Raw genomic sequence first — 16,107 nt, forward strand, 5'->3', positions numbered from 1 at the left:
AGGTAACTCCATGTCCTTAGCTGTAGGAAGGGACTAAGGGAATTTTGGATGAGTTAGAATTCATGCATTATTTCATCACCCACCGAAAGTTCCATTCATTCATTCATTCAATAGTATTTATTGAGCGCTTACTATGTGCAGAGCGCTGTACTAAGCGCTTGGAATGGACAATTCGGCAACAGATAGAGACAATCCCCGCCCATTGACGGGCTCACGGTCTAATCGGGGGAGACGGACGGACAAAAACAATAGCGATAAATAGAATCGAGGGGACGTACATCTCATTAAAACAATAGCAATAAATAGAATCAAGGTGAGGTACGTCTCGTTAACAAAATAAATAGGGTAATAAAAAATACATACAAATGAGTGGACGAGCACAGCGCTGAGGGGAGGGGAAGGGAGAGGGGGAGGAGCAGAGGGAAAGGGGGAATGAATTCCATTCCCAAGGAAGAGCTGTGAGGATTCACTGTCTATCCTCCCTTCTACTTATCCCGCCTCCCAGCAGGTGGGCGGCAGAGCTGGGATTCAAACTCAGGCCCTCAGACCCCCGAGCTCTTCCCACCCGGCCACACGCTCACTTGATTCAACGTTAATTTCAAGTGGGTTGACTTTCTTAGTACAGAGGCTTCATGACCATCACGACCCCAAGAAGGAGAAAGGAAAAAGGCGCCAGACCCCGGGGATAACATCCGCAGCAGGTCTACTAGGGACTGATCTGTGAGCCCCACGTGGGACAACCTGATCGCCTTGTATCCCCCAGCGCTCAGAACAGTGCTTTGCACATAGTAAGCGCTTATCAAATACCACAATTTATTTATTTTACTTAATAAGGTTGGTATTTGTGAAGCGCTTACTATGTGCAGAGCACCGTTCTAAGCGCCGGGGTAGATACAGGGTCAGCGGGTCGTCCCACGTGAGGCTCACGGTTAATCCCCATTTTACAGATGAGGTAAGTGAGGCGCAGAGAAGTTAAGCGACTCGCCCACAGTCACCCAGCTGACAAGCGGCAGAGCCGGGAGTCGAACCCATGACCTCTGACTGGGGAGCCGAGGCTCTTTCCACTGAGCCCCTGAGCCCAGAGAGGGGGACGGGAACTGCATCTGACTCCATTCACTCCTATGTTCCCCAGCGCTTAGAACAGCGTTGGACATTTAGAAAGCGCTTATCAAGAAAAATAATAATCTAACAATAATAATACACATCTCTAATCCCTGTCTGGTCAAGAGTCAGGCAGTTGTGGTGTGAGTTCTCCCTATTGCGATGCATTGATAAATCCAGAGGATGGCAGCAGAATGACATATTTCTTCTGGGCCTGGAGCTTGGACCATTTTATTTGGAACGGGACAATGTTTTCATCCAGGTAAGCCACCCTAACGTTCATTAAACGCTGACCATGCACCAAGCACCGGGCAAAGGACTCGGGGAGATACAAATATCAGACCCGGACCCGGTCCCCGTCCTTCAAGGAGCTCGCAAAATACTGAAGTAAGCCGATAAAGCAAATGAAACTAAAGTGGCCTGCGGAAGGCCGAATAACTCGACTAAGATAATAATGTCGGTATTTGTTAAGCGCTTACTATGTGCAGAGCACTGTTCTAAGCGCTTGGGGGAGATACAGGGTAATCGGGTCGTCCCACATAAGGCTCACAGTTAAGCCCCATTTTACAGATGAGGTTACTGAGGCACAGAGAAGTTAAGCGACTTGCCCACGGTCACACAACTGACAAGTGGCAGAGCCGGGAGTCGAACCCATGACCTCTGACGCCAAAGCCCACGCTCTCTCCACTGAGCCATGTGCATATTTCGGACACATAATCGGGAGGACTAAATGTCTGGAGAAGACACTAATGCTAGGAGAAGTCCAGGGAAAAGTGGAAGAGGCAGACTGGCTGCTGGATCGATAGAGACCATAACAGCGAGAACAGAAGAACCCTGGGGAAGGTTGCGGATTATGGCAGAGGACGGGACGTTCCGGGGAAAGTCTATCCGTGGAGTCACTATAAATCAGAAATGATTCGATGGCACTTGATAATAATAAGCAGATAAAAAGACAACAGTGGATTGTACATAAGCAACCAGAGCCTTCAACAAAAGAGGGGACTAAGGAATGTTAGTGACCTTTTTGGGTAATGACATTTGTTAAGCACTTACTATGTGCCAGGCACCGTACTAGGTGCTGGGATAGAAACGAGCTAATCGAGTCGGACACAGTCCTTGTCCCTCGTGGGCCTCATTGTCTCAATTCCCGTTTTCCAGATGGGGTAAATGAGGCACAGCGAAGTGAAGCGACTCATCCAAGGTCACACAGCAGGTATGTGGCAGAGCCAGGATTAGGACCCAGGTCCTTCTGACTCCCAGGCCCCGGGTTCTAACCACTAGACCGCACTGCTTCTGGTTCTGGGAGAGAGGGTTATTTTCAGACTTCCCTCCGTGACCTAATGATAATAATACTGGTATTTGTTTAGCGCTTACTATATGCCGAGCACTGCTCTAAGCGCTGGGGTAGATACAGGGTAATCAGGTTGTCCCACTGAAGCTCACAGTCTTAATCCCCATTTTACAGATGAGGTCACTGAGGCACTGAGAAATGAAGTGAGTTGCCCAAAGTCACACAGCTGACAGGTGGTGGAGCCGGGATCAGAATCGCTGACCTGTGACTCCCAAGCCCGTGTTTTTTCCACCGAGCCACGTTGCTTCTCTAGTCTCCGATGAGTGCAGACCCCGGAGTCCTAGGCAGCCTGACAGAAAGATTGGACTTTTTCACTTTTTCCTCTGAGGACCAGGCAGGGAGAAGGTGGGGGAAGGGGCGGGGGTGAGAGCAGCGCTTAGAACAGTGCAGAAGTGGAAGGCTGGTGAGGAAGGCTGGCGGGGAAGGCTGGCCTGGCTACAAATTGGCAACAGCAGATTCTAGAGTCCAGTCTAAAGGGCTTCAAGAAATAGATCGTAGTCTCTCAAGGGCTCAGGACAGTGAGCTCTTAGTAAGCGCTCAATAAATACCGTTGAATGAAACACTGCACTAAACGCTGGTATCGATTTGTGATGATCGATCTGTGATGATTTGTGATTTCCCACATGGGGCTCACGGTGTAAATAGGGAATGGATCTGTTCATTGTTATCTTGTATTCTCCCAAGTGCTTAGTACGGTGCTCTGCACAAAGCAAGCGCTCAATAAATACGACAAAGAGGGAGAACAGATACTGAACCCCCATTTTGCAGAGGAGGAAAATGAGGCACAAAGAAGTGTAAGTGTCTTATCCAAGGTCGTATAGCAGGCGAGTGGCAGAGTCGGGATTAGGTCCCAGGCCACCTCTCCTCCTCCTATCACCCCTGCTCCTACTTCACTAGCAACTCACACTGAATACAACGAAAGTAACACAGTTCCTACTCCCGAGGAGTTTACGATGGAATGGACATCCAAATCACCGGTACTTATTGAGCACTTCCTAAGTGCAGAGCATTGGACTAAGTATTTAGACTAAGCGTCTGGAGAAGCAACATGGCCTAGTGGATAGAGCCGGGACCTGGGAGTCAGAAAGTCATGGGTAACTAATCCCGACTCTGTCGCTTGTCTGCTGTGTGGCCTCGGGTAAGTCGCTTCGCATCTCTGTGTCTCAGTTACCTCATCTAAGACTAAGACTGTGAGCCCCACATGAGACAGCCTGACGACCTTATATCTACCCCCAGCACTTAGGACAGTGCTTGGCACATAGCGCTTAACAAATACCATAAGGAAAATTAAAACAGAAAGAACCGACAGGCCTTGGTGACAGATTGCCTATGTGGGTTGCATGAGAGATGAGTCGAGGCTATCAAGATTACAGGTTTGTGAGACGGGGAGAGTAGTGACCTTTCTCTACGGTGAAGGGAAAGGCAGTGGAAGACAGGGTTTGGGTGGGAAGATGAGGAGTTCTGTTTCAGACATGCTAAATTTGAGGTGTCAGCAGGACACCCAAGTAGAGATGTCCTGAAGGCAGGAGGAAATAGACTAGAAAAGGAGATCAGGGCTGGAGAGTAATTTGGGAATCATTCACATAGAGATGGTAGTTGAAGCCATGGGAGCTGAGTTCTCCACAGGAGATGACGGTGATGGAGAATAGAAGGGGACCCAGAACTGAACACTGAGGGACTCCTGCAGTTAGGGGGTGGGAGGCAGAGGAGGAGCCCGTGCAAGAGACTGAGAATGAGCAGGCAGAGCGTTAGGAGGGAAACCAAGACAGGAGAGCGGTGTCATTGAAACCAAAATTAGATACTATTTCCAGAGAAGGGGTTGGTCCATGGTGTTGAAGACGGTCTAAAGGTCGAGGACGTTTAGGATGGAGTAGAGGCCATTGGATTTTGCAAGGTCACCGGGGCAGTTTCCATGGAGCGATGCGGATGGAAGCCAGCCCGGAGGGGGCGGCGAGGAGAGAATTGGACGAGAGGACGTGGAGGCAGCAAGTGTAGACAACTAACTCGTTCAAGGAGTTTGGAGAGGAATGGTAGGAGGGAGATGGGATGATAACTAGAGGAAAGCATGGGACCAAAGAAGGGATCTTTTAGGACAGGGGAGATGTGAGAAAGTTTAAAAATAATGGAAAGAAGCCACTGAAGATTGTACTCAAGGAGGGAAGAAGGAAAGGGCCAAGTTATTTGAAAAGGTGTGAAGGGTTGAGTTGGAAGCACAGGTGAAGGGGGTAGAGTTTGAGAGGAGGTAGGAGATCTCTTGAGATACTACCGGGAGACAAGGCAGAGACAAAGAAGGGGCAAGAGGAGGGAGAGACTGGAGGGGAGCAGGGGAGATTTTAGGGCCATCACCGGAAAATATGAATCGTCTACACGGAAAGAGAAGCGAGAAAAAAAAGGAAACACTTCGTAAGAGCAAATAGGACAATAGAGGAGGTGGTTTTTCCAAGAGAGATATGAAATAGGTGAGAGTTGGTACCCGGCACGGTTAATTAGGGAGGGAATTGTAAACCAGGAGAGGACAGATGGGATGGGGAGTCAGGCACAGTTAGGGAAGCTTCGGAGAAATAAACAGTGTGGGTTGAGGGGTAGCAGAAGAGGCTTTGTCGGTTAAAGTGCCTGTCTAGTAAACAGGAGAAACTGAGTTCGATTCCCAGCGGGGACTACAGTGGGGGACTGTGTGATGATGATGGTCTATTGCATTCTTCCTTAGAGAAGCAGTGTGGCTTAGTGGCAAGATCCTGGGCTTGGAAGTCAGAGGATGTGGGTTCTTATCCCGACTTTGCCACTCGTCTGCAGTGTGACCTTGGGCAAGCCACTTAAGAGCTTAACAAATACCATCATTCTTATTATTATTGTCTGTGCCTCAGTTACCTCATCTGTAAAATGGAGATTAAGACTGTGAGCCCCATGTGGCACAATCTGATGACCTCGTATCTCCCCCAGCGCTCAGAACACTGCTTGGTACATAGTAGGCGCTTAACAAATACCATAATAATAATAATAAAAATAGGAAGGGAAAGAGTTGGTGCAAAGTTCTGATGCCAAGGCTTTTATGAGCCTCTGTGTTCTTTCTCATACTTCTTCCAACTCCACATCTGCTCAATAAACACAAATATCTGCACTTCAATAATCACCCCAACCACTACCCTTCTAGGCTCTACTCACCCTGGACCTAGTTCCATTCATTCATTCAATGGTATTTATTGGGCACTTATTACGGGCAGAGCACTGTACTAAGTGCATGGAATGTAAAATTCAGCAACAGATAGAGACAATCCCTGCCCAATAACAGGCTCACAGTCTAAACGGGGGAGACAGACAGCAAAGCAGAACAGAACAAAACTAAACAAAACATCATCATCAACATAAATAGAACCATGGAGATATACACATCATTAACAAAATAAATAGGGTAATAAATAATATATTCAAATACACACAGTCCTGAGGGGAGGGGAAGGGGAAAGAGCAGAGGGCCAGAGGGGGGAGTGGGGAGGGGAGGAGGAGCAGAGGGAAAGGGAGGGCTCAGTCTGGAAAGGCCTCCTGGAGGAGGTGAGCTCTGAGTAGGGCTTCGAAGAGGGGAAGAGAGTTAGTTTGATGGATGTGAGGAGGGAGGGCATTCCAGGACAGCGGGAGGACGTGGGCCGGCGGTCAACGGCGGGACAGGCGTGAACGGGGGACGGTGAGGAGTTGGGCGGCAGAGGAGCGGAGTGTAGGGGGTGAGCAGTAGAAAGAGAGAGGGAGGTGAGGTAGGAGGGGGCAAGGTGATGGAGAACCTTGAAGCCAAGAGTGAGGAGTTTTTGTTTCGTGTGGAGGTTGATAGGCAACCTCTGGAGGTTTTTAAGGAGGGGAGTGACATGCCCAGAGTGTTTCTGCGGGAAGATGAGCCGGGCAGCGGAACCAAGAATAGACTGGAGCGGGGAGAGACGGGAGGAAGGGAGACCAGAGAGCAGGCTGACACGGTAATCCAGCCGAGATATTATGAGAGCTTGTACCAGCACGATAGCCGTTTGGATGGAGAGGAAAGGGCGGATCTTGGCGATATTGTGAAGGTGAGACCGGCAGGTGCCGGTGACGGATCGGATGTGTGGGGTGAACGAAGAGAGCCGAGTCAAGGATGACACCCAGGTTGCGGGCCTGTGAGACGGGAAGGATGGTCGTGCCGTCCACAGTGACGGGGAAATCAGGGAGAGGACAGGGTTTGGGAGGGAAGATGAGGAGCTCAGTTTTGGATATGTTGAGCTTTAGGTGGCGGGCAGACATCCAGGTGGAGACGTCCTAGAGGCGGGAGGAGATACAAGCCTGGAGGGAGGGGGAGAGAACAGGGGAGATGTAGATTTGGGTGTCATCTGCGTAGAGATGATAGTTGAAGCCGTGGGAGCGAATGAGTTCACCATGGGAGTGAGTGTAGATGGAGAAGAGAAGAGGGCCAAGAACTGACCCTTGAGGAACCCCTGCAGTTAGTGGATGGGAGGGGGAGGAGGAGCCCACGAAGGAGACCGAGAATGACCTGCAAAGTTTTCTTGCCCTTAAAACTCACCCCTGAAGCATCCCATTCAGTCCAACCCGAATATCTAGTACCTACCTCCTCTACTGGGCTCATAGAGTTTCCTCAGGAAACTCCGCTGGTTGCCCCTCCACCTCCGCATCAAACAAAAACTCCTCATCATCGGCTTTAAAGCAGTCAATCACCTTGTTCCCGCCTACTTCACCTCCCTACTCTCCTACATGCACACTTCACTCCTCTAATGCCGACCTTCTCACTCTTCCTCCATCTCGCCTACTCACCGCCGAGCTCTCACTCACATCCTTTCTCTGGCCTGGAATGCCCTCCCTCCTCCTATCAGACAATTGTTCTCCCTCACTTCAAAGCCTTATTGAAGGCACATCTCCTCCAAGAAGACTTTCATCCTCTCCTTTCACTCCCTTCTGCATCGCCTTAATAATAACAATCGTGGTATTTGTTAAGTGCTTCCCGTGTGACAGGCGCTGTATTAAGCGCTGGGATGGATACAAGCAGATCGGTGCAGTGCCTGTCTCGTGTGGGGCTCACAGCCTCAATCCCCGTTTGACAGGCGAGGTAACTGAGACACAGAAAAGTGAAGTGACTAGCCCAGTGTCTCACCGCAGACAAGTGGCAGTCGGAATTAGAACTCGCGACCTTCTGACTCCCAGGCCCGTTCTCTACCCACTACAACTTGCTGCTTCTCATGCTCCCTTGGGAAGACTTGCTTCCTTCATTCATTCCCCCCCCACCCAATCTCCCCACAGCACATATGTGCATATATCTGTAATTCATTTATATATGTATATTAATGTCTGTCTTCCCCTCTAGACTGTGAGCTCATTGTGGGAAGGAAATACGTCTCTTTGTTGTGGTACTGTACTCTCCGAGGCGCTTAGCACAGTGCTTTGCACACAGTAAGCGCTCCAAGGTACAATTGAATGAATAGTAGAGAAGCACGTGGCTCAGTGGAAAGATTACAGGCTTGGGAGTCAGAGGTCGTGAGTCCTAATCCCGGCTCCGCCATCTCTCAGCTGGGTGACTTCGGGCAAGTCACTTAACTTCTCGGTGCCTCAGTTACCTCACCTGTAAAATGGGGATTAAGACTGTGAACTTCACGTGGGATGACCTGATTATTCTGTATCTACCCCAGCGCTAAGACCAGTGCTCAGCACATAGTAAGCACTTAACAAATACCAACATTATGATTATTACATGCTTCACAATTACCACAACTGTTATTTTATTATCAGCGTCATTATTAATAACAGGGCTTTTCCAAAGCCTAGGGTAGCCATGGGCGGCGTCAGCAGAGAGAATCGCAACACGATGAAACATCTCTACCTAACTCAATAGTCGGGAACAAAGCAGGTAAGCGTTTCAGCGGGGAGAAAGCATAGAGAAACCTAAGGGCTGTGTGGAGGGGAAAGCAGCTCAGGAGGTCCAGACCCACGTCCCCCGACTAAGCCAGGAAGGATCCAAGTAGAAATCTCTCCCCTTAGGCGTCCTACTCCTGAATGCCGGTCGGTCGGAAGCTCCAGACTATCCCAAGTTTGAGATCTTCCAATAAGGAGGTGCTTGGCTGATAGAGGAAGCCACGTCACCCCCTTCGCAAAAATCTCCAGAGGTTGCCCACCCACCTCCATTATCAAAGGAAAACTCCTCACCATTGGCTTTAAAGCCCTCCATCACCTTGTCCCCTCCTGCCTCACCTCCCTTCTCTCCTACAACCCAGCCTCCACACTTCGCTCCTAGAGTGCTAACCTTCTCACTGTGCCTTCATCTCGCGGGTCTTGCCGACCCCTGGCCGACATCCTGCCTCTGGCCTGGAACGCCCTCCCTCCTCAAATCCGACAATTGCTCTCCCCTCGGGCCCCCTTTCAAAGCCTTATTGAAGGAACACCTCCTCCAAGAGGTCTTCCCAGACTAAGCTCCGCTTTTCCTCATCTCCCACTCCCTTCTGCTTCACCCTGACTTGTTCCCTTTGCTCTTCCCCTCCACCCCCACAGCATTTATATATAATTTTATCTGTATTGATGTCTGTTTCTCCCCTCTAGACTGTGAGCCCCTTGTAGGCAGGGAAAGTCACTGTTTATTGTTATAGTGTTCTTTCCCATGTGCTGAGTACAGTGCTCTGCACACAGTGCGTGCTTAATAAATACTATTGAATGAATGAATGCTCCAAGTGGCCCACCTTACCCCGTCTGTAGATTATGGGTTACTCATTAATCACATCCTAATAGAAAATCTTCCTATTGTATGGGAGGAGGAGACGTCTGCTGCTCCAGAACTACCGACCTACCGGGATATCCCCGCCGCTCTGCCACAAAGTTACACCGGATCTCAAAGTCTGCAGTCGGAACTCGAGACGATAAACCCACTGACACGGGTGTGGTTTACCAAGTTTGCCAACTGTTTGCTCCATCACCCCCAACCCGCTGCAAGGTGGAGGGGCTCAGGAAGGGTGGCACCGCTCCACCCGCCCCAGGCGAGAGGTTGCTGGCTAACGCAGGGGACTGGGCTTGGGCCACGCAACTCTGCTCTCTGCGCTGAAAGCTCAAGTCGGTCGGCCCCGGGGCAGAGGTGATAGTTGAAGCCGTGGGAGCGAATGAGTTCACCAAGGGAGTATAGATGGAGAACAGAAGGAGACTAAGAACTGACCCTTGAGGAACCCCTGTGGTTAGTGGATGGGAGGGGGAGGAGGAGCCCACGAAGGAGAGCGAGAATGACCCGAAAAGTTTTCTTTTCACGTCACACCACGTCACGCCAGCTGACCGGGCTGGGCAGCGGGACTGAGCCGACAGACCTTCCGACGCAACAGCAGAAACTCTCTGCTCAGGGGCATCAGCCCGGGGACCTAGTGGGAAGAGCACAAGTCTGGGAGTCAGAAGACCCGATCCTAATCCTGGCTCTGTCACAATAATAATAATAATAACAATAAGGATGGTATTTGCTAAACACTTACTATGTGCCAAGCACTAAGTAGATGCAAGGTAATGAGGTTGTCCCACGCGGGGCTCACAGTCTTCATCCTCATTTTACAGAAGAGGTAACTGAGACACAGAAGAAGTTAAGCGACTTGCCCGAAGTCACTTAGCTGACAAGTGGCGGAGTCGGAATTAGAACCCACAACCTCTGACTCCCAAACCCGGGCTCTTGCCACTAAATCACGATGCTTCTCACCTGTCTGCTGTGGGACCTTGGGCAAGTTGCTCCACTTCTCTGTCCTCCCCCTTAAAATGCGAATTGATTACCTGCCGCCTTTTCTTTTTTCCCCTAAGATATTTGTTACAGTGCTTATTATGTGCCAGGCACTCTTTTAAGCACTGAGGTAGATACAAAGTAATCAGGTTGGACACAGGCCGTGTCCCACATGGGGCTCACAAGTCCTAATCCTCATTTTGCCGATGAAGGAACTGAGGGACGGAGAAATTCGATGACTTACCCTGAGACCGAGACCCACGTTTGGTAGGAACTGTGTCCAACCTGGTTATTTTTGTATCTCACCTCAGAACCTAGTAAGTGTTTTAACAAATATCACTGTTAACACTATTAACAGCCCAACTGGGGGGTTGAAGTGGTGCCTTAAAGGCAAACACCACTTTGAACCTCGCCAGGAGAGGTGTTTTGTTATTCCAAACCTTCTGGTTCACCTGAGAAATCAAGAGATTACTGGAATTCTAAAATATCGAGGACTGCTCAGAGGAATCTGCCTGCATCGGCCTTTACGCTGATCCTGACGGTTCTCTGGGTGCGAATTTATCGAAATCTGGGTTGCTCGGCAAAGCAGTATTCGTTGCGGATTTCCGTCAGCCTTCATTACCGGCTCTGTAGAGGGATAATGAAGTTAGTTCTGAAAATAGAAACTGTACCATGGTTAATAATCAGAGCTCGGGAGTGTCTTTGTCACGGTTACGCTTTTAGCTGAGTCCATGCAACTGAATGCGTTCGATAATAATAATCATAATAATTGCGGCATTTCTGAGATGTTAATTATCACTGTGGTGAGCGCTGGGGTAGAGGCGAGGCCGGTGGGTTGGACAGAGTCCGTGCCCTACGTGGGACTCAGGGTCTAGGTAGGAGGAGGAAGGAGTACTGAATCCCAATTTTACAGAAGAGGAAACAGAGGCATAGAGAAGTGAAGTGAGTTGCCCAAGGTTACACAGCAGGCAAATGACAGAGCTGGGATTAGAACCCAGGTCCCCTGACACTCCCTTCCACCCACCCCCAGGCCCCTGTTCTTTCCACTTGGTCACGCTGCTACTCAACATAATCGATTATTCTAGATTTGGACTTCAAGCTTTACTGGAAATGACTTCTAAGAATCAAAATAAGATCATCTGCACACAACATTCACACAAGAGGTGATAGTTACGTTTTGAGTTTTTTTATATATATTTCGATACAATATCCCTAAAAAAGAAAAACTGCACAGTTACACAGCTATAAACAAACATTTTTCCAATCAATATTGCCAGAATTTTTTGAGAAATAGGCACATTTTGTTTAGAACAAAAGTGAACAATTGGCTCTGGTATACGATGATTCAAAATCAAAGTAAATATTTTATTTGAAAATCTATCTTGAAGTACACTTGTAAAAACATCCAGGTAAAAGTTTTCTCAGAAATATTGCACCACAGAGATTGGTTTCTACCCCATTACCAGCATAAGGTACGCTGCATGTAGAATTTCAATCAATGTATCCAGAATAGTATAATTTAAAAAAAAACAAGAAGAAGAAAGCATGATCAAATGGTTTTCCTGCTAGAGAAAAACTGGGTGGAGGGGAGAGAGGGGAGTCCCAAACTACACATATTTGGCCACACCTAATCACCCGACCCATCTTCATAAAGCAGTGAAGATAAATCTTGCTACTGTCTACTTAATCAATCAATCGATAGCATTTATTGAGTGCTTACTGTGTGCACAGCATCACCTATTAGTTCCACACTCATTGGACCAACTGCGACACCAGAGAATGCAGTCCACAGTGGAGGCAAATTCCGGCAGAAAAATCACCCCGCAACTCGAACCGCATGGATCTCAAGAAAAAGGATGAAACGAAAGACCGTGGATTTGAATGGAACGACACTTAATGTGAATGTCTGGGATACGTTAAGTGCCTGTTCCCCCCTCGGCCCAGTTAAAAAAAAAAGTCCCTCTCAATGAGAAATCATTCATTTCCATATTTTTTTTTTTTACACACTGGTAAAATTGACCTTGTTTTAAAAATTATGCGTACAGTACATTTCTGGCAGAAACCCGTTCAACCCTCCAACTGTCAAGACAGAGTAAAAACACAGCTGCCTTAAAGCCCCCCCAAAATATAAATGGCCGAAAAGGCATAAAAAGAGATTTAAAATCATTTGCAACGCTGTAAGAATTGGCCAATTACAACAGACGGGTCAAAATTTAGGGTGTCATCTTGATATATGCGGCCAACAGTTGAGTCCATTCCAAAGATCCCAGCTTGAAAAGGAATACACTGCAATTAAAAGGGCTGTGCGCGTTTATTATACTATTTGTACAAGTGCAATATTCCGACATCTCCAAAATAAAACTGGAACAGCTAGACGGGATCACATGGGATCACAATAACTTAAAGGAGAAATCATTCCGAACCAAACCTTACAAGATTAACGAAGGGTTTGGAAAACTTCCCATTCTCTTGGTTCTTCCCTGTGCTCACTTTCACTCGGATGACACAAGTGTCCCTAGGTTTATGTACACGCTCAAAAGCTTCAACTCGAAAAATACAATCTTCTCTTCTCTACTTCAGGAACAGAATGCTGCATTTGGAGCCCGAGGTGAAAATTCGCTTCTAAATTCAAAGGGTCAGAGAGAAATAAGAGATGCCATTTCAACTCTTCTATTTAAACATATACTTTAATACTTTATACAGCTTCCAAACTCAGTTTAAATACAGCGAGCCCTGGACAACAATCTGCAGCCCAGAATTTCCCCTCCCACAGCTCAGTGTTTGTTACTCTACTGCCGGAGATAAATTCACAACAGTAATGACAACCACTTATGCAAATTGCCATGACGTTCGAACGGATACATTTTCCTCTGATTAGGCAGATGATACTGTATTTACCTAAAGCAGTCCCAATAGATGAAAGTCCTTAAATGGAGAAAAAACAGACTCGTGGAGATGGAAGAATCCTCAAGTATCTGTGACCCAAACCGCGGTGAAGTAAATATGCGATAAGGCAAATCGGGATGGTTCGCTATTTAAATTCGCTAAAGTACACGTGATTCCAGATGTCTCCAAAATGCCTCTGGATTGGCATTTGGTGTAGCTACTCCTAAATATCTTAAAAGGCGTAACATTCTCTCTCATTTCCACCAAGTTCCTTTCCAAAAAAAATTAAAAAAACAACAACATCCAAAACCTTAGATTATTTCAATATCAGGGAAGGAGAACATTTAGGAAACCTAAAGATCACACCGCACTCGATAGCTTTTCAGAACAAAGATTTTTTTTAAACCCACATCATTACAATGGTCAACTGAATTGGTATCCGCATTAGGTCAGTTCTAAGATACATACAGAAGCAGTTGGCTAGAGAATCGTATTCATTTTAATACTGAAACGGGCTATCAAGATGTTTAAGTGGAGCGTCTCGTTTAACTCAGAGAAAACTGCACAATGATTTGGTTTCCAGGGTAAGTCAATTCAGTCGTTTCGATGGCGCAGTTCATTTACCGAAAATACTAGCACTAACCGACCGCCTAAGAATCCGGTGTCCGAGTGTTTCTGAATGCATAAGAAGTGACACCTGAGTTGGATTTGCCCAACCTACAAAGTGAACTCAAATTGACACTTGTGTTTTAGTTCTTAAAAATGGTACTGTACGGTTGGATGGTTTCAAAGCCATCCAACATTTCTCCGCCGACTAGAGAGGAGAACCGGACACATCTCTGAAACATCTTCAAAATAACTGACTCTAAAATATTTTTAAAAGAGGCAAGCCCTCACAGAGTTTCAGCTCTTCTATAAATGCCTGAAGCTCAGGAATATAATGAGGCCAATGAAGCAGGTTCATTAATCTCCTGGAACTCCTGGACCAATATCTCTCGGCTTTTTGGGAAGCAAAAATGTCACACCTAAGACAAAAGTGAAGGAGGACCTCCTGGTGAAAACATAATACTCTTTAAAGCCCAGGGTGCCTGAAATGCAAAATACTTAAAAAAGAAAAAAAAGTCAGCTCAAAAAGCCCAAGACTTACTATGCCTGTATTTGACTCCGGGCTTCCTGAACGGTGGACAATAAAACGATCCTAATTCCTTTCGGCAGGTTAGAAGTCTAACGCGTTTCCAATCTCTGTGCAAACTGCTTTCGGAAAGGGCTAGTCTCCTCGATGCCTTAATTCTAACTGGATTATAAATGGAAGCATTTGGCTAGGATTGACGCATGCTTATTGCTGTGAAAGAAATAAGCAAGCTTTCTATTTACTGGGCGAGGATTTTAATGAGATTTGCACACATCTCGAAAAACTCTATCGTGTGACTTCCCGGTCGCGAGGTTAAGTCGGCTGTGGGAGATTCGAGCGAGGTCACGGATGAGGTGAGGGAAGCGCCCGAGGATTTTCCCGGCGCTTCCGCGTCGGAGTCGTTCTTCTGGCCGGACCGATAGTTGCTCACCGAACCTGATCTCTGCGGAGTTGTCGTCCCGGACTTCGCTTCGATGATCTCATCTACGAAAGGAAACATTCTGCTTAACACGAGGCTTAGGGTTTTTAAGATTTAAAAAAGGGGTTTATAAAGTTGAACCTTCCTTATACGGTGATCTTCCAAGATCAGCTGGTTCTCGTTGCAAAGAAAAGTAATCGAGGAAAAAAAAACAAACTGAGAACATAGGACTGTCAGCATTCACTAGGAAAAGCACAAAATCATAGACTACAGCAAAACCTCTCTCTGAGTAGTCAGTCCAAGGACGGAGAAAATCCTGACAACTGTAAACAGGGAGAAAGGAATGAGGGTGGTCAGAGAGAGAGAGAAGCAGCAACCACTTAATTTGGTACAGATTTATCTGACTGTGCAGAGTCAGTACATTCATTCATTCAGTCGCATTTACTGAGCGCTTACTGGGTGCGGAGCACTGTACTAAGTGCTTGGGAGAGTACAAAACAGTAATAAACAGTCACTTTCCTTGCCCACAGAGGGGTTTAGAGTCTTGAGGTGGGGAGACGGACATCAATACAAATAAATAAAAATACGCATCTGTGGGGTTGGGATGGGGGAAGAGCAGAGAGAGCCAGGTAGGGCGATGCAAAACATTTCTGGATGCTTAGTACCAAGAGGATAATAATAATAATGCTAATAATGACAAAAATAATAATTGCACTTTAAAGCGCTCCTTCGCTGGCACCTCCTCCCCCTCCCATCCTTAAACTGTTGGAGTTCCTCAAGGGTCAGTTCTCGGCCCTCTTCTGTTCTCCATTTACACTCACTCCCTCGGTGAACTCATCCGCTCTCACGGCTTCGACTACCATCTCTACGCAGATGACACGCAGATCTACATCTCCGCCCCTGTCCTCTCCCCCTCCCTTCGGGCTCGCATCTCCTCCCGCCTCCGGGACGTCTCCACCTGGATGTCGGCCCGCCACCTAAAACTCAACGTGAGCGAGACCGAGCTCCTCATCTTCCCTCCCAAACCCGGTCCTCTCCCAGACTTCTCTATCACCGTGGATGGCACGACCGTCCTTCCCGGCTCTCGGGCCCGCGATCTCGGTGTCATCCTCGACTCGTCTCTCTCGTTCACCCCGCGCATCCTATCCGTTACCGAGACCTGCCGGTTTCACCTCTACGATATCGCCAAGATCCGCCCTTTCCTCTCCACCCAAATGGCTACCTTACCGCTACGGGCTCTCGTTATATCCCGGCTAGACTACCGTGTCGGCCTTCTCTCCGACCTCCCTTCCTCCTCTCTCGCCCCGCTCCGGTCTATTCTTCACTCTGCTGCCGGCTCATCTTCCTGCAGAAACGATCTGGGCATGTCACTCCCCTTCTTGGCTCAGTGGAAAGAGCATGGGCTTTGGAGTCAGGGCTCATGAGTTTGAATCCCAGCTCTGCCACTTGTCGGCTGTGTGACTGTGGGCAAGTCACTTAACTTCTCTGTGCCTCAGTTCCCTCATCTGTAAAATGGG

The 16,107-nt window shown here is 47.8% G+C and overlaps 1 protein-coding gene across 3 annotated transcripts in view; it reads right to left on the bottom strand.

Moving 5' to 3' along the window:
• Nucleotides 1-11,324: 11,324 nt before the first annotated feature.
• PRKAA1 (protein kinase AMP-activated catalytic subunit alpha 1) overlaps nt 11,325-16,107 on the bottom strand; it is a 42,550-nt gene continuing 37,767 nt past the window's right edge. For all 3 annotated transcript variants that reach the window (XM_029060161.2, XM_029060162.2, XM_029060163.2), the window contains one exon: nt 11,325-14,655. In XM_029060161.2, the coding sequence (XP_028915994.1) occupies nt 14,411-14,655 (245 nt within the window). In that variant the 3' untranslated portion in view covers nt 11,325-14,410. The remainder of the gene's footprint in view (nt 14,656-16,107) is intronic.

This window comes from Ornithorhynchus anatinus, chromosome 3 (assembly GCF_004115215.2).
Source record: "Ornithorhynchus anatinus isolate Pmale09 chromosome 3, mOrnAna1.pri.v4, whole genome shotgun sequence".
NCBI lineage: Eukaryota > Metazoa > Chordata > Mammalia > Monotremata > Ornithorhynchidae > Ornithorhynchus > Ornithorhynchus anatinus.